At 40.0% G+C, this 18,216-nt stretch overlaps 3 protein-coding genes across 5 annotated transcripts in view; 2 read left to right on the forward strand and 1 right to left on the reverse strand.

The window, feature by feature from the left end:
• ubtd2 (ubiquitin domain containing 2) lies at positions 1–9,349 on the forward strand. The gene is given in 3 exon segments (XM_020599849.1): positions 1–198; positions 2,626–2,862; positions 8,046–9,349. Coding segments are annotated over 3 exon segments (798 nt in total). The 5' UTR covers positions 1–128; the 3' UTR covers positions 8,537–9,349.
• Positions 9,350–9,490: 141 nt separating this feature from the next.
• il12bb (interleukin 12B, b) lies at positions 9,491–15,027 on the forward strand. 2 transcript variants are annotated; one of them, XM_020599848.1, is made up of 10 exons: positions 9,491–10,879; positions 10,980–11,112; positions 11,733–11,826; positions 11,941–12,042; positions 12,210–12,392; positions 12,863–12,968; positions 13,183–13,352; positions 13,669–13,829; positions 14,509–14,627; positions 14,785–15,027. In XM_020599848.1, the coding sequence occupies exons 3-10, from the start codon at positions 11,733–11,735 to the stop codon at positions 14,810–14,812; spliced, it is 963 nt and encodes a 320-aa protein (XP_020455504.1). In that variant the 5' UTR covers positions 9,491–10,879; positions 10,980–11,112; the 3' UTR covers positions 14,813–15,027. The 2 variants fall into 2 exon arrangements, with proteins under 2 accessions (XP_020455504.1, XP_020455502.1); XM_020599846.1 differs by having other exon boundaries at positions 9,491–11,052.
• A 1,064-nt stretch (positions 15,028–16,091) lies between these two features.
• ublcp1 (ubiquitin-like domain containing CTD phosphatase 1) overlaps positions 16,092–18,216 on the reverse strand; it is a 5,026-nt gene continuing 2,901 nt past the window's right edge. For both annotated transcript variants that reach the window (XM_020599708.1, XM_020599707.1), the window contains exons 6-11: positions 18,034–18,132; positions 17,736–17,773; positions 17,457–17,555; positions 17,165–17,281; positions 16,928–17,055; positions 16,092–16,685 (exon numbers count right to left, since the gene is read on the reverse strand). In XM_020599708.1, the coding sequence (XP_020455364.1) occupies positions 16,658–16,685; positions 16,928–17,055; positions 17,165–17,281; positions 17,457–17,555; positions 17,736–17,773; positions 18,034–18,132 (509 nt within the window). In that variant the 3' untranslated portion in view covers positions 16,092–16,657. The remainder of the gene's footprint in view (positions 16,686–16,927; positions 17,056–17,164; positions 17,282–17,456; positions 17,556–17,735; positions 17,774–18,033; positions 18,133–18,216) is intronic.

The following is an 18,216-nucleotide window of genomic DNA, read 5'->3' on the forward strand; positions in this document are numbered from 1 at the left end:
GGAAGGAAATGAGGGGAGGGAAGGGGAAGGGGGAAGAGAGAAAAACGAGAGAGGGGGGCTGGTGGATGTAGCTCTAGCTGTGGGCCGGGGGTGAGCTACCTAGCCCGGGCTGCTCTGCCGAAACATCCATGGGTGGCTGTGTGGGGAGCCACCACGACTCTTCGGGCAGCTTAAACGAGAACTCAGACGGCACTGGAGGTAACTTACAGGGCTTATCATCGTCTTCCAATGCTTGCAAGCTTTGCTTTTTTAGGGGGCTTTCTGCATGCTGTCCTGGCCGTAGGACCTCTTCCCTCCCCTCATACCCGAGCCAGACAGAGCCGGAGACAGACACGGCTGCCCTCCAGGCTATCTCCCTCCACACGGCGTGCCTTAAAGCCATAAAAGACGCTTGTCTGCTCGCTACTTTACAGACTGGGAAACATTTACTGTGCGACACTGCCTCTCTTTGTTCTTTGCTGTTAACTGAGCTAGCCGGCTAAAACGTAGCCTTGTTAGCTTGCTAGCTCTTCTGCATTAAAAATATGGGTCACAGACGGCAATGGCATGCGAGGCAACGCAGAGGAGAGAGACGGTCTGTTTTCAATTAGTCCTGGCTCCAAGACGCTTTCCAACTTACCGCTAACTTAACACAAGCCGCACTTGTGACTAGTGTCAGGCTTTTGCGTTTATTGACTGTTTCGTATAAGCGAGACGTGGGAGCATATTGCTTGAAAGTGTAAAGGAGAGAGGAGGAAGTGTCAGCACTCACAGGGCTGCTGCTTTATGGTAAAAGAAGTCTGTTTTAACACGGTAACCTAGACTGGTTATGTTTTGCAAACAAGGCCTGAGAGCAGTAAGTGCTGTCCCCCAACAACGGGTTAGAAACACAGCAGGTTTTCAGTAGTTAATAAGTAATAAACAGAATGCTGCATGCTATGGGGCATAATAACTCAAGCAGTGGATTTTAGGGTTAAATCTTTTGTGGCGATACTTTTAACTTGGCAGCTGCTTAATACAACCTGGAAGCAGTGCATTAAATCTGGTGGGTGAAGGCTGGTACATTGTTTTCAATAGGTATTTTACAGGTACACAATGGAAAGAGAGATAGCAGTGATATGTATAAAGGTCCCCAGATAGAACTGAGCTAGTGATGTTGCATTAAATAGTGCAACCTAACCAAAACCCCCAATTTTATAGAGATTTTCTTCAAGTTGAGGTGTTGATGGCTGTGTAGTTTCCTGGTTTGTCTCATCTGAGAAGGGATTTTGCTACTGGCCAGAGTTATATCAGTCCCACACTGGGGTCTGGGGACTCACCAGACTATAGAGGCTGAGATGTAGTCTTATTTCCTTAATGTCTTCCTTTTTGTCTCCCAGACTTCCTACCTGCCTAAATACACAGGTCTCACAGATCTGTATATCTCTGAAGTGTGTAGCAACCAGAGGCCTTGTAGTGTAAAACTGATGCAACCAAGCAGCTTGTACAGTACATGACACCTTGCTTGATGATGACACAGACAGATCAGTTAGACCTGAACACACATTATGCATCTGTTTTCACCAGAGCAGGTGTCATAGCCAGGCTTTTCTTGTTCAAGCATAATATTATTTTTGTATAAAATTGTTAACACATAGCCTAACGGCCCACATTAGGGAAGTTAATGATAGTCAAAGTAAGACACATGAGCTGGAAAGTAAGCTAATACAGGAGGATAAACTCTTTTAAACAGTATATAACTGTCCTATACAGGGTGAAGGTGTAATACACAACCAAATAGAGAAAAAGTTGAAGTGAGTGTAAAGAGTTAGTCAGTTAGAGGTCTCATTTACTACAGCCAGTCAGTTGAAGGTTGGTGTTGTCAGACTGTGCTATGTGATCATCAGAGTACATGTGTTCCAACAGCAGCAGGTGTAACTCAATACCTTGATCGGTAATCCTCCACTCCGCCATCTCTTCGTTACACACACACACACACACACACATACACACACACACACACACACACACACACAACATAAGCACACAGTGTCCTGTACCTGTCCTCCCCTAAGGTGGTGATCCAGATGGTGTTGTTCATCAGCTATTCTGCTGCAGATGGAGCACTGTTAGATGCTATAACCCTAACCTTTTAACTGGGGCTGGGAATATAACACTTCTGGGTTCAGTTTTGCTTTGTATGTATGTTCCATGTGGATGTCACATGATGGTCCAAGCTTATGTTTATCATAGAAGCTTAGCTGTGTGAATGAGCAATCAGAAAAGACTGATGCTTTGTTTCAGATCAATCCTAACTTGTATATCCTCCTCCATTTTATCCTGTCTATCCCTGTACCTCTCTCTCTCTCTGTCGTCTTTTGCTCTACATGTGTCAACTTTCTCTTCCCTACATCCCTGTTTGTTTTGTTTTGTTATTTCCTTATCTTGGTTATCTCTCTTTCTTCTTATTCTGCTGCTCATCACCTTTTCTGTTGCCTCCTCTCTTTTCTTTTTTGTCTTTCTTTCCTAACCTCCTTACATTTACCCCACCCCCACTCACATTCTGTTTTTCTGTTTCCCTTCTGCTTTCACTTCTGTCTACCCTCTCACCCTCCTGTCTTCTTTTCTCTCCATTTCTTCTTTCCTCTGTCTTGTACTCCGTCCCAGTGGCTTTAGGGCGTAACCAGCCCCTGAAGAGAGAGCGGCCTAAATGGAAAAGTGACTACCCGATGACTGAAGGCCAGCTGCGCAGCAAGAGAGATGAGTTCTGGGATACGGCGCCAGCATTCGAGGGACGGAAAGAAATCTGGGATGCTCTGCGGGCTGCGGCCAGTGCCTTTGAGAGCAATGACCACCTTCTGGCTCAAGCTATCCTTGACGGAGCCAGCATCACACTTCCGCATGGTAACACACATTTTCACAGTGTTAGATGCAGCAGATACCTCATAATGTTTGCTTCCTCTCCATAAAATGACACCAGTGTGGACTTTACGTAGAACATAGTAGTCGATGATCCAAACTCAAGAATATAACTCCCTGTTCCTGATTTCTCTAGAGAAACTAAACTCAGGAGCTCAGCTGCAGACAATTTCTTTGCACTTTATAGGCTCTACTAAAGACTGCAGATCTTGTTGACAATTTTCATATGAATTAACTTTTATTATTCTTTTTTAATTCTTAGAATAGTCTCTTATTGTACAAAATAGCGCAAGGGACAGTAATAGGATTTATGAGACATAAGCAAAGGGCTGAACCTTTAGACAATCAAAAGGATTTTTAAGCAGGTCTGAGTTTTGTAGTTTGCTAACACAGTAAAAACCAGTGTGTGATCTGATGAAAAACTCATGCACACTAGAAAAAAAATCTCTTAATTTTTCAGTGTGCTTTTGTACAATCGTCCCAAAATGCATTGCACAAGGAAATAAAATGACTGCTCACTGCTGGAAAACATAAAAATAAAACAAGTTGTGGATGGTAGTAAAACTGCTTCAGGATCAAGTCAGAAAGCAAAAGAAATGGCAATGAAATTTTTGGAAAAGATTTCTTGATATACTGTATTGCAAGATATACTGTTTACTGTTAGTATGTAGTGTGGAACTGGGACACACCAAGAGTGACATCCAGCCTCTCCACCTGCCATACATCATTCACAACTAATCACTCGAGATAGAGAATGAGGCTGCAACAACTGCACAAACAATTTCTTGCCTCAGCATGGCCTAATTATCACCTCAAATTTATTCAGAGGCTGATTTTGGTGGATAGATTCAGAGCAGCCTTCATGTTTCTATAGCTTCAAAAGTGGAACCAAACCCCATGATAAAGCAGCAAGCTCAGGCAGGTGTAGGAAAGATTCACACTGCTTTCTGGGTGAAGGAGGAAGCTGTCAGTCACCTATTACACCTATTGCAGACCTCTTGAACAAGCAACTGTCTCAAGCTAAAACATCTATGACCCTACAAGACCACAGTTAGAAAATGGCTTTTCCAGGTCATGATATGCATTCCCAGCATCAGCTAGCAGTGCTTACCTCTCGGGGTAGCAGCTGTGTCGTTTTAGTCATTTGCACTGAAGGAGTTAGAGCTGAGAAGACCAAGGGTGAACGCTTCCCCAGGAAGTGTCTCATACATCCTCTGTAGTTTCAAGTGTCATGGTTGGAGTATCATAAACAGGAAGCAAACTTGGCCACACTTTTCTGTTCATCGAGTGGCTTCTGTACTGTCTTTATTGCTGTCTTACACAGTATTTGATGTATTAGTGTATATGGAACTAATTACAGTATAAGCACATACAATTTTCAGGCTGTAGTTAAAAGGAGTTAAAGAACTTCTAAGTGTATCTCAGTGACCATATTCTAGGGAGTTATACACTGGAGAATCAATAAATAATAAATCAAACCGTGGCCTCTGTACTCACTCATAAGTACACTAAGGTTAGTGCATCTTCAGAAACACACTTGAGAGAGCATTCATACAGAGCAGATCAATAAAATTGACATGCTCATATTCGGGAAGCTCAGCAGCTCCACACAGTTATTATCAGCTGCCTGATCAGGCTCTTTATTGGTGGATGTGTATCATTCTCTAATTCACCTTCAGAGTCATATCACCTCAGGCAAGGAAATAGTTTTCTGTTTCTTGTTAAAATGTTGACTTTATGGTCTTGGATTGTGTTGCATTTTGTCCAGATGGTGGCATTCTTGCTTTCCCGTGTCTCACCAGACTTGCATATAAAAGTGCAGAAGTGTGTTCTTAATGCATTTCTGAAAGTAAATGTCATGATCTGACTGAATGCTAATTCCCATTACGTAAAAACAGGCTGAAATAACTGTCTTGCTCTGATTTTTAAAGAAATTTAACATACTGATGTCCACACTATACCTGTTATCTCATACCACACTGGCACAGCATCATGGGTGCTATGTCTTTGAAGTGAATAAATGACAGTGGTAAGCAGTACCTTTGTTGGGACTGTAAACTATTTCTTGTTTTTCAGAGGCACTTTATTTCTGAGGCTGATGGTAGCCTGCACAGTTTTGGTACAGTAGGTGAACTCTTTCCTATGCAGGAAACCAGGGCTGGATTGAATTAATTCTTTAGTGGGCAGACACTAAATGTGAATGTCTCAAAGATGCTAAACTGCTTCACTGAATTTATATTTGGGAGTAGCTGTTAGCAACAGATATGTTTTTTGGTCATGTAAATGTAGTTGGTGTCTTGTCCTGCGCCATTCCTCTCAGTAGGGTGGTCAGGTCAGATCAGATCCCGTTGGGCTGCAGCTGTAGATTCCCCAGACCTGACATCACCATCCGGCACTTCAGTACAAAGTGCAGCCAGATCATTGTAATATTTTTACCGCTCACAATTTTGCCTTGCCCTTCTTGCATTTAAGACCACGGTTAAGGTACACACTAAAACAAATCATAGAGTAATTTTGACCTGATGGTAATGCTAAAATTAAGGGGTTATAGTTCATCCTGAGGAAGACATGAATATGCGACATTTCCAAATTTCATGGCCTCTACCCAGTAATTCTAACATTTCACTCAAAACCACAAATCTGAATCTGGGTGTGTGTGGTTGTCTGTCTCTAAGTGTCAGCCCTGCAATAGACTGGCGACCTGTCCAGGGTGTACCCCACCTCTCGCCCAATGTCAGCTGGGATTGACCCATGTTAGGATAAGCCATATAGATAAGGGATGGATGGACTTTGTTTTTTAAACAGCAACAACTAAAGGCATTAACACCACCTGGAATCTATTAGCGTTCTACAGCTCTAGCGTAAACACTGAGGTGGAGCCAAATGGATAAGAAAAAACCGAGTGAGATATACAGGCGTAGAGAGTTGTATCCGGAATGTACATTTGTTTTGTATTTATAGTAGCTTATTGTGACACTGGTTATGATAGCTTCCCCATATTAAACTGCTTCTGCTTGTTTTACATGAAAGTAATTGAATATATTTGTAATTAAACTGGACATAAGGCACATTTACACCCTTGATTGTGCTGAAGGGCCAGTGGTATCAGGGTCCTGAAACCTCCTTACTTGAAGATGTAGATATTTCAGTTTTGATAAAGACAAATAGCTTCAGTACCTTAAAACATGTATACTAATTATGCCACTGTGTTGGTATGCCATCATATTATTTGGTTACGTAAGCTGAAAGAGTCGTGTTGTCTAGAGCATTTTTGGAATGATGTTTGTTTATTATAGGGTTGAAATTATTAAAGTATTTCTTTTCACACCACGTTGATTTTGTTAAGTGCTGTTGTTATAAGGTGCTGAACACTTGTTATCCACATTACTATATACAGGCACATGGTATTACGTCAAGCTCGCTTTGTCCCCCCTCTCACTCGCTCGCTCTCACATTCACTCTGGTAGACATAGTGTGGCCTTAGTGTTTTCACCTTGACCACAGCAGCATCAAGAGCTGCTGACTCATCTCAGTCTCGCTTACTCTTAAGTGGCTCGTGCCTCAGTTTAGGTCATAAAACAAAATGAGCGGTGCAGTGACCTTTTAAGCAGTGTTTACGAAAAAAGTCCACAGAGAGAAGGAATTTGTCATGGTGGTCTTAAATGGTTTAGTTCTCATTTTAAGAATGTCTGAAGGGCAACATCATTAGCATCTTCTCAAAGGTATTACAAACATAAAACACTGAGTGTAAACAGGCTGTTTTTTTTTTTGGATGGTACAGCATATTACTCCAAATGCTAAAAAACAAAGCAGGCGATCCCTGTAATCAAAACATCCATTACCACAGTACAATTACTCGGTGTTTATAGGTATGAAAAGTTGGATCAAAATTGTTGCAGGGTTCACGCTGCTTCCAAGAGGTTTGTCAGGTGTGTATGGCTAAAATCATTATATCCCATGTATGAAAAAATGGCCATGCACGGAAAAAAACAACAAACAGCTCTCAAGATGCCAAAAAAGTAGATTTATTATATGAGCGCAAGTGGTAAAGTGAAAAGATGTGAGTAAAAATGTGAACATTTCAGTCAAAAGACCCTCATCAACACGGCTCAGAGACAGTAATTCTACAGAAATAGACAGTCTATCAGTGAGTAAAATGTGGGTACACAGCCTGTAACTGTAGGTATGAAAAGCAATCAAACTATTGTGCAGGGAAACCTATTTGAAATCCCCTTGAGAACACCTGGGCCCCCCCCCTTCAATAACCACTGCATTAAGTTTTTGTTGGCGGCATAATATGACCTCTTCACTAGAGCTCATTTCCCCCTGAGCTCTTTACTGTGTGTGTCTAAATAGCAGTTGGTCAGCAGTGACCCATCGTTTTTTTTTTTTTTTCGTAGTCCTCTGACAGATATGGCATTCTCTTCTCTCCTGCTTTGACTCTTTGATCATTCCCCATAGTCTTTGTTCCCTATTGAGCCTGACTCTTATTTGTCCATTTCATCTCACTGTAGCAAAATGTGATGTTGGCTTTGTTAGATGGAAAAATGATGTGAGCATTTGACTTTCATTTTATGAATGAAATATTGAAAAGATACAAAATAACACATTGATTTAAATGTCTGTTTAAAAAACATAAATGTGCTAAAAAGGTTTCAGCTTTTTTTTTACACAAAAATTAATGGAAAGGTTGATGGATTTCCCAAAATGATCATTTCAAGTGTTAAATGCTTTGTTTTGGAACTTTCATTTAAGCATTTACCTAGTATATACATACAACATAACTCTGTGGTTTTGTTTTTACCCATTTGGGGGTTAAAGTAAGCTGTAACATGCTGCAGGTGATGTTTAATAGCTTCCAGGATGTACCGTGTACACGAGTCCCATAATGCCACATACGATGGAAAAAGTGTGTTCATGCTGTGTAGTTATGTAAAGTACAATCGGTCATTACAGCAAGTTGAATCCTTAGACTTTGGAATGAAATACGTCATGTAGATAACTGGGTTAAATATATTCTGTCTCTGAGGTTAATGTTCTAAGGCCTTCTAGACTCTCAGTGAAGCTTCTAATGTTACCATGATGGGCAAAACTGTGAAAACAAACTTTTACGTCCTGGGATAAAAAGCATTTAAAACATTCACGTTTTTTTTTACCCATTCTTCCAGGAGCTCTGACTGAATGTTACGATGAACTGGGGAATCGATACCAGCTGCCAGTCTAATGCCTCCCTCCTCCCGTCAAGCACTCTGATGAGCCTGACGCTTCAGACCCAGACTCCGCTGCCGCAGACCCATCCTCAGGCAGCGGCAGTGACCCCAGCTCAGGAGGGGAGTGCCAACTTCGGCTGAGACTCTCCACAGGTCGCGACCTCCAGCTGGCAGTCCGCTCCATGGACACAGTGGGCATGATGAAGCGTCGTCTACAAAATCAGGAGGGGGTGCCTGCTGCGACCCAGCGCTGGTTTTTCTCAGGTCGGCCACTGACAGACAGACTCCACTTGGACCAACTCAACATCTCCAGGGACTATGTAGTGCAGGTCATCCTCAGTCAGCCACCACCACCAGAGCCAGTAACAGCAGGACATACAGCAGAGGCCTCTGGGCCAGAGGAAGCAGTGGCTGCACTGCCACAAGAACCCACGCCGGCGGAGAATTAACTCTCCCCAGCCTGGCAGCCTGGAGTGGACTGGCAGTATAAAAGGAGGAGGATAACAAGGGAGAAACTCAACTCAACTCTTCTCTTCTCTTCTCGACTCTTCTCTTCTCTTCCCTTGCTTTTGCTGAGAAGGGCTTTGTTTGGGCAGACGTTAGTTGTCTGCTGGAGCAAAAGAACTCTTGAAGTGAGAAAAGACTCTTTGGTTTTACACATTGAAATTTGGACCTTTTTTGAAGTCTTTTTTTATCTGTTCCTATGGAAACCGAACAACAAGAAGAGAACTTTGTCAGATGGTTTAAAGGTTCAGTTGTTTTTGTGCTTCATTTTCCATTTAAGTTCTGCTCTCTGGCAAAGCTGGGCCAGCAGAGTTCTGTTTATGAGACTACAGGGTTATACATTTTCATTACAGTTCAGTAGATAGTTTAACACTCATGACAGTTATTCAGGCAACTTCTCTTAATCATGCATCCCTCACACCAAGGACATCAGCTGGGGATTAAGTCTGTATGCTAACAGCTATAAAGAACTGTATTCTCATGGTAGTTCTAGTTAGCAAACAGATGTGTCCACCTTCTTGATGGGACGTTTCAGTCAGGGGGCACAGCTGGATGTTTTACCAAGCTGCTGCTGGATTAGATACTTTATTTTACTCTGCTCTACAGAACAATGAGAGTAATCAAATAGTAAACATTAAGTAGTCAGCGTATGTGTGTGAGTGGGTGAATGTTCATATACAGTATGATCAAGAAACAACCACACTTATTCATGTGGCAGAAGAATGGACCGGACGGATCAGAAACGCAGCTGCATATTTTGATTAAAAATAGAATGTTTTTAATTAAAACTGATCATTGTTTCTATTCCTTGATCTCTGCTTGTTTGCTTTGAATATTTTCATTTTGAAATAGAGGTGTTCACTCCCAGGTTATGGTTAGTGATTCTCATTCCCCTTTTGATTTCCTCCTTTTCTTATTTCAGCACCATTCTTTGAGATCTACTCAGTCCAGATAGACAAAACATGGAAAATTCCCAGAAAAACACAATGATGCCATGAGGCCTTTTAGACCCATTGTGTTTGAAAGAAGTGCTGCAAAATGGTATTCCCAGAATGAGAACAAATACACAAACAGCATTCAGCCAGCGGTGGAATGAGGAAGGAACCTGTGTGCCTGCTAATAAGAAATCTATCACGCATTTATATTTGTATCAAGTAAGCTGTTCAGTATTAATATAGAGGAAGAAGATGAGTAAATGACCTACTTGGATGCTGTTGCACGTGAAAAGCCACAGTGTATGGGAGTGACAGACAGAGGGGAAGTGGAAGTGGTTTAAGGTCAGAATAGCATTAATCGTCATAAGTCCCCTGTGATTTAGCTTTTCTTTTGTTTCGTGGGAAATACCTATGAACAGGTCACCTGCTCAGGGCTGCCATCTCAAAATTTAATTTGCCTTGTTTTGTGATATGCACTCCATCCCCGAAAAGAGAATGTATGTGATAGCATCATATAAATGTTAGGGGAGGAGCGCTGAAGGGTTTTTCTTTTTTGGTTATCTTTCTTGTTTGGGACAAGTGTATGGTTGGAAAGAAGCAATGAAATGGCACTTCCATTCTGAGCAATACTGCAAATATGATACTATACAAAGGTATGTTTGAAACCACAAAGCAAACCAGTCTTGAGTAATAGTCATCTATTGCCTTTTTTCAAAGCACACAGCACTGTTGAATCAAAACCAGATCCATATAAGAATAATTAAACTAGAGATGCACTTATAGGAAATGGATAACTATATTACACATAGACACACACTAGTTAATGGTTACATGAGAGCATAATAAACCATGGAGACTTCCATAAAGTGTAATACTCTGCATATATGTGTCATTTATATTTTTTTTGCTAACTCAAGCAGCCCCCCGGTTGATTTTGTTTTCTGTTTTATCCCAGTGACTCTAATCTCTTTTCCACTTCTGCCATCATTAACACTTTTGCTTTCTTGTTCCTGAGAACTCCTATGACTATTTCCAGGGTACCTTTTGTGTTTTCAGTGATCACATCATCACAATCAGTCAAGTATAAACACATAACAAGTTCCCTTCCCCAGAGGTTTCTGTCTCTTTTGCTGTCCTCACTTCCCCCATTGCACAATCACAAGTGTGACTGAACTAATCACAATCACATCACAATATGCAATATTGATTGAGTCAGATGGGAAAAAAAATATTGATGAAGCTAAAGTTGGTTTGTGCCTTGGCTTTATAATTCATCCAAACAGTCCTTTGGCGTTTCCATTTGATGAACCAGATCATGATCTTACTGTATGTCACCTTCTCTTGTACTCTCAGGTATGTACTCTCACATGCATAGCAACTTCTTAATTCTCACACAAGCATGAGGCATTTCCTCTTTGTGTTGGGGTTTTTCAACCTTCTGCTTCTGCTATAGATAAATACAGCCACAGCATGCTGAGAGCCAGCAGACAACACGAGCATCAGCACAGCCCTCTCACCTCTGTAAGGTACGCACTGGGTCAGCTTCCATCAACTGTGAGAATTTTGAATCAAGTCCAATTGTCAAGGTAACATCTACAATGCTCACACTAATTTTCTCTCCTGTTTGTTTTTCCCCATTTTATTTGGTGTATGTATAATTCTAAAATATTGATTTGAACACATGTTTAAGTTAGAAAACTTTCTGTCAGTTGATTGAAGTTGAAATAAACTGTTGGTATAAAAACATGATCAGTAGTTCAGGTGATATGTATAAGTAGCATTTCTTAAATTCAATATGAACACATTTCCTTTGAGTAAAACTCATCAAAACTACTTTTACTCAAGAAATTACTTAAATACACTTAAGAAGTACTGGTATACTTTACCTCAGTCTGGGGTTTTGGACAGTTGCAAAAGGTGTTTTGTGGACTTGAGGTAAATTTGGGGCTAATGTTACTTCAGTGTTCTAGAGAATTGTTAAAATTTTTAAAAAGGAAAAAATATCTGGGTGAAATTGTTACAATTTGTTGACATATACAGAGCAGAACAGGGGTCCAGAAGACATTATCCAAGGGGTCACAAGCCAAAAACATTAAGAATCATTGCTTTACTTGAGTATTTCAGTTTTTGAGAGACTTTATACTTACGTTACTACATTTCAGTGAGATATTTAGAATGTAAACTTACCTGTTGTCCTCTTCTCCAGATGTGTGTGTTGCTCTTCATGGTCCTGTATGCTGCACTGTGCTGTGCCAGCTCTGGCAGCCACCAAGAAAACATAGAAACTCTAATGGATAATGGTTGGTAATTCCACCTGTCTCTACTGCTTCCTTTTTCATTTTTCTCTCTCACCACACATTTTGATTCAAGCCAGTGTGTTTGTAAATGTGTGTTTCTTTTTGATGATTTAATAGTTCTGGTCCTGAGGGTGCCTTATGGTGTGAACAGCAAAGTGTATGTCCCTCTGACCTGTGGAGAAGCCTATCAAAACCAGCCTGTGTTTTGGAAGAAAAATGGTAATACAACAGTTTTTTCTATTACAGATACTACCTCTACTAGCACTTCCAATAGGAACTGTGCCAATATGCAAAGTACAGTGATTATCATACTAAACTTTTCTTCAGTTAAATATCAATTTTGTTTTTTAACATCATTGCACCTTTGACCAATGCCCTTGTCTCAGGCATGGAGCTTAATCCAGCTCTGCAGGGGAACCAGATCAGGGTTCTGGTGGAAGAGATGGATGGAGGAAACTACACTTGTCACCTTGGTCCAAATGGAGAAAACCTCAACCACACTGTGATCCTGGTCCAACTAGACCCAGACAACAGGACTGTCATACTGGAAGAAAAATCCCCTGAAGAAGGTGAGATAAGACAGACAAAGTGAGGCAGAAAGGAAATTACATGGAAGGTACATATTGAATGAAAAGAGAAGAGATTTGTTTTGTTACTGGACGTCAAATGGGACCTAGATGCATGAGGTAAGAAAGATGGTGGGAGAAGGAGATCAGATGGGAAAATAGATAGAGGTAGAGGGCTGTGGTCCAAAAACAGACATCACTTGCATGATATGATGAACAGTGGGACAAAGGATAAAAGGAGGACCACAGGCAGAATGATGGTAGGAAGAGAATTAAATAGAGGAAAAAAAGGAGACACCATGTTTGAAAGAAACATACTAAGGGGGAGGAAACACTGATCATTATAAAAGGAGAGAGAACAAAGAAAGTAAGAAACCATGACACACAACAGAGAGAGATAAATTGTTCACAAGAATACTGAACCCAAGGAGAAGGGGAGACTTGGAGTGCTAACAGCATTTCTGTTCCTCCAGGTCACATCCACTGTTCAGCATCCAACTATAAAGGCTCCTTCCACTGCACCTGGACAAGAGCACGGCTCCGATCCAATGCTGTTGTGCTCCTGGTAAAGGCAGAACGGTGAGACCAAAAAACTATTTCCCATATTCACCCTCTGTGCTTTATTCAGGTGTAGATCAGCAACTTCTAAAACCTGCCAGGATACAGTATGTGGTATAATCCCCCATGGAGCCCCCATGCTGAAAACATTTTATGGCATTTGATCATAAGGTGACAGATTTTACTGTATCATATTCTAAGTAGAATTGTACCAACCGGTTACTTTTTTATCCAGTTATTTAGAAAAAATACCATGTGAGCTGGATGCTGATGGATCAGGGGTTCACTGTCAGGATGTCAGCTGCCCGTATAAGGAGGAGAAACACCGCATCACCCTTACTATTTACATAAGCAGCTACTCTCGCCTGGAGGTCTACACAAAGGCTTTCTACCTGAGAGAGATTGGTAAGCCATTGTGCAGTGCATTGATGTCTGTGTGAAAAAGGAGGCAGTATGTGTTGTGGTTTGTTTGTGAGTACTCAGTTAAATAAAACAAGTGTCTACAAATCTACAAAATGTTTTAGTTTCTTTTAAGGGTTTACAGAACTGCTCTTCTGAAATATTGTGCAACTATTTTTGACCTAGACAAACGCCTATGAATACTTAGCATTATGTGTCAATAGGTTCACCCATCCACTCTCATTCCCTTTTGTCTTCTCTTACCTGTTGCCCTCCATTCACCCCTTTCCACCTCATTCCTCTCCCTCCTCACCCTAATTAGTGAGGCCAGCAAAATTACCCAGCCTGCGCATCAGTGATGGAAAGGTATTCAGCTGGACCTTCCCTGACTCCTGGGAGAAGCCGGAGACCTTCTTTGCCCTGCATTTCCAGGTCAAGGTGGTCCACAGCGGACATGTCTGTAACAGTGAAGAACATATAGAGGTAATCAATACATACGTGATGTAGATCTGATTCCGGTTACTGTACTGTACTGTTAGCTACTGTTTGATTTGATTTATTCTTTCAAACATGTAAAGACAGTTGATATGTCAACACACATAATTTTACACATATCCAACAAATGCTAATCCAATATCAATTTGCTTATACCTAGTACATGCTTGAATGGAGTAGGAAGAAGTCAGACTTATCTAGTCCTACCCCATGACATCATCTTACCATCATTGGTTTGCAAGCAGTATCTCTACATAGATAATTCTCTTCTACACCACACAAGTAATATACAAAAAAATTTTAACAGAGTGTTAACATTCTTACATAATTACATTCTTAAATAATTATCTTCTACACCACACAAGTAATATACTAAAGAATTATTACAAAGTGTTAACATTCATACACCACACCCACAATGTTCCATCTAATTTATCATTAAGCCTGTTCTTGCATATATCTTGATTGACACATACCTTTATATTTATGTTTAAACTCGTCAATTCTATTACTATTTTTTATGTCCACACTTAAATTATTCCATAGTTTTACCCCACTTATGGAAATACAAAATCTTTTTTTGGTTGTACTGTAAAAATGCATTTGCAGAATTCCTGATTTAAGAACTTTTCTCTCTATTCAATATGTCGCCTTTTGTCCTTTGCAGCATAACATCACTGAGGAAACTAAGTATGAGGTCAATGTTAAAACCAAGAAGTATGTTTTCTGTGTGCGAGCTCAGGACAAATTCACCAGTGGGCCGTGGAGCCACTGGAGTCACTGCACGTAAGTATATTCCTTGGACAAAAAAATGTTTTCACTTAGTTTCTAATCAAAGATGTAATTTGTGTGAGAATTTAGGATTTATCCAAATAATACCAAATCACACCACCAACATTTGATCTGATCTTCATCGTTGCATTCTAATCTGTCCTGTCTCCAGAGTCAACAAAGAACAAGTGGACTGCTAGCCTTGTCCCTGGACTGCAGCCATACAAGAAGGAAGAAAATAAGGATTGAAGGAAACTTTTTTTTTTAGTTTTCACATTTTTTTTAACAAATCAGAAGAGAAACACAAGAAGTGTTGGAGTGAATGTATACCTGTACAGTATTTATTGACTCTAGGTGTCTCTATGGAACTGCGGTATATTGTAACATGATTCTTGTATGTCCTTTGTCACTCTTATTTACAGTACAGTATAACAGTATCCATTCAGAATTGTTTCTAAAATGTTTTTAGTTTTGTAAAAACAATACTGATGATTAATTTACTGCACTTGTAATAAAATGTTTCACTATTGCAAAATGTACCAATAATCTGACTACTCATTTTAAATGACTGACACAGCAATGAAGATTTAAGGCAATTTAAGTGCAAAAAAGGTTTACTGTGATATTTACAGGCATGATATCAGAGTTGCAATGAGGAAAACACAGTCAGTCAGATCTCAAGAAATGAAAAGGGGTTGAATGTCCATGAGAACTGAACCAAACAAAATCTAAAAAAAATGTTTTCAAGAGCTTCAGGTGCCACTTCTTCATAAGGTGGGGGAACACCCTTTCCTTCCCCAGACACTTCCCCTTCTTCATTCCCAACTTAAACTATATGTTGACAATATACATTAATTTCAGAATCTACAAACAAACAAGACATGAAAGCATATTTTGTGCTGTCACTTTTTTGCATTCCCACCATAATCCTGCACTCTCTTTGTTCATTAATATGTAGATTTAACAAAACAGTTTATTAAAAGCCCACAGGCAAAACAAAGAACTCATACTTCATGTCTCTGATCAATGCAGTCGAGCTGGCACAAAACCAGCATGCAGAAAAACACAAAAACACACCCGTCAGCTAACAGAAACCTGATCATCTTATGGGTGTCCAGTGATGCCTCCATGTAAGTAACAAGAAACGACAGATGCTTTTCATAAAAACATGCATATGGTTGTCAACTGTGCCAATGAAATTTTAGCTACAACCAGTTTTGATCTCAAGAGCTTTCAATCTCACAGGTGCTTTGAGCATTATTGTATATTATGTCAAACTGAGTTTGATCCTCAAAGGACTTAACACTTATCTTTATCCTGAATTATTGCTGTGAAAATGATAACACATTTCTTTCTGCTGAATTTCACATTTGATACTGGCTTTTTAATGGAAACTCAACCTCTTTAACATACAGTATACAATAGGAAACATCTCAGCTTCATACAGGGGTAGAGAACACCACTCACTGACCTTAACCATGATATTTGCATTCTTTTTTTAATTGCTTGGTATAACAAACTCCTGCAGACAATACTGAAAACACCAAAGTAACAGAAAAGTATACTTGTGTTTTTACACTAGCTGTAATGTGAAAACACTGTAAACACACACATCTGGGATATCCAGCAGGTTTAAAAGTTCCCAAATTTACCTGTGGATCTCCAGATGTTTTTAAACCCCTGGCTGAAGTAAGAGTTTGTGGATCACGGTAGCTTGTAGTGTTTGGTTTCAAACCTATGAGTAGTTTTTTTTTAACCCACAGGGGTATACTTTACCACACAATAACTGGCATTGTTGCTTGAGTGAATGTAAACAATGTTTGAGAAAAAAATGAACACGATCCAAAAGAATCAGAGAACATGCAAATATATAAATTGGGAAGCCCATCTCAGTCCTGAGCTTTCCTGTGTTGGTAGCTGCAGGATAGGATTTGTAGTATGGTTTGAAGTGTAGTCAAGGCTGTGCATGTGGATGTGTGTTTTTGAGAACTGATGATGGGAGAGGGGCATCCAGCTCAAGTCTTTGTCAATGATGCAGTCCCTCCTCAGTGGTGCTGCCGCTTAGATAGGTACCTGCACACACACACACACACACACACACACACACACACACACACACGAGGTCAGCACATGCTTCAGACATTTTCTGGTGAAATTTGAGACAATGTGTGTGTTCTTGTATATACAGTACGGGGGTCTTTTTAAGTATGGTGGCATATTTATTGCTTTCCTTATTATTCTGTTGTATATGGCAGTTCCAACAGCTGCTACAAGTGTAACAACTGTCCTTATTGCTGTTTAGCATGTGTGCCTACCTCTCCCAGTGTTTGTGGTTGAGTCCACTGAAGTCATCAAGCTTGGCAATTTCTTTAAGGTATTGAGCTAGTTTATACAGCTCTCTGTCCTTCTCCCTGGTAAGATGGGCCTTCATGAAGGGTCGAATCTAATACACAAACACTAAATAAGTTTCAGAAAACTGTATGCATAATGCTAATAATGAGGAGGAGGAAGAGGAGAGGGTCAAATTAGTAAAGAGGACGCTGGCCACGTACCTTTAATCCATTCTGTGGGTTCATGAGGAAGTTTCGTCCAATGTCATCAAACATAATAGTGTTCTTCCTATTGTAAAATTCTCCGTACTTTCCCCATATCACACCCAAAGGCTTCACCTGTAAACATCCATGCCATCAAACACACTAAATCAGTGCTATCACATTCTCACAAAGCAACAATTCAACCTAAAATAAACACTTCCTTTCTGTTGTGAACGGTTTGTTCACATCAGTAATGTTGCATTGAAACAAGCCAAGATTTTTATTTATGATCAGCTGTGTGTATGCCAACCTCCACAACCCCTCTCTTAGGGGTGTGTACTGTGATCATGGCTGCACTGTCCAAGATGAACATAATCTTGTAGTTAGGGTTGTCTATCACTCCCAGCTCCTACACAAACACACATATATACACAGTAGTGTTATCTTCTCTTTCTCTCCAAACCTAGTCACTGTTTGTCAAATTGACTAACACTGAATCGTTTGGCATAAATGGCATACAAAGTAATGGAAATAATGATTATTACATTTTTTAAAACATTAATAAAGAACACAAGTACAAAATACTTACTTTCATTTTGGCATCTATCCATTTCATACTTGTAGCAGCTAATTAAAGAAAGGAAAAATATAAACTGTATGTTATACAAACAAAAACAGGGAAATTAGAACAACTAATGGCTACAAGATATGTTAAGACACAGTTTAAGCTGTCCAATAATTGTAATGCCAAAAAATGGTGTACAAGTATATGTTGCATTTTCAAAGAAATGTAATCATAAATATTTCAACAACCAATTCTTATACTTTTCTAATGCAATTTAGTCCAATTCAGATATCTTAAGATGAAGAAAAGAGAAGAGACATACACCAGATGACAATGTCATAATCCTCGTAGGCTGATGTCAGAAACTCGTGAAGGTATGGTCTCATCAGCTCCTGACCTGTTTCTGCACAAGACTTGTGATCTAAACACACACATGATGCAGACATCAGTGCACAGTGTCCAAGGTTAAACTAGCATTTGATAATCTGACAAACTGTTTTTCAAA

This window comes from Monopterus albus, unplaced genomic scaffold (genome assembly GCF_001952655.1).
Source record: "Monopterus albus unplaced genomic scaffold, M_albus_1.0 scaffold42.1, whole genome shotgun sequence".
In the NCBI taxonomy this organism is placed as follows: Eukaryota; Metazoa; Chordata; class Actinopteri; order Synbranchiformes; family Synbranchidae; genus Monopterus; species Monopterus albus.

What these genes read in the sequence shown, in the direction of transcription:
- il12bb (XM_020599846.1), top strand. Translation starts at nt 11,733, where the DNA reads ATGTGTGTGTTGCTCTTCATGGTCCTGTATGCTGCACTGTGCTGTGCC. An exon ending in AGAAACTCTAATGGATAATG is followed by an intron (nt 11,827 to 11,940) that starts GTTGGTAATTCC and finishes ATGATTTAATAG; the next exon opens with TTCTGGTCCTGAGGGTGCCT. An exon ending in AGAAAAATCCCCTGAAGAAG is followed by an intron (nt 12,393 to 12,862) that starts GTGAGATAAGAC and finishes CTGTTCCTCCAG; the next exon opens with GTCACATCCACTGTTCAGCA.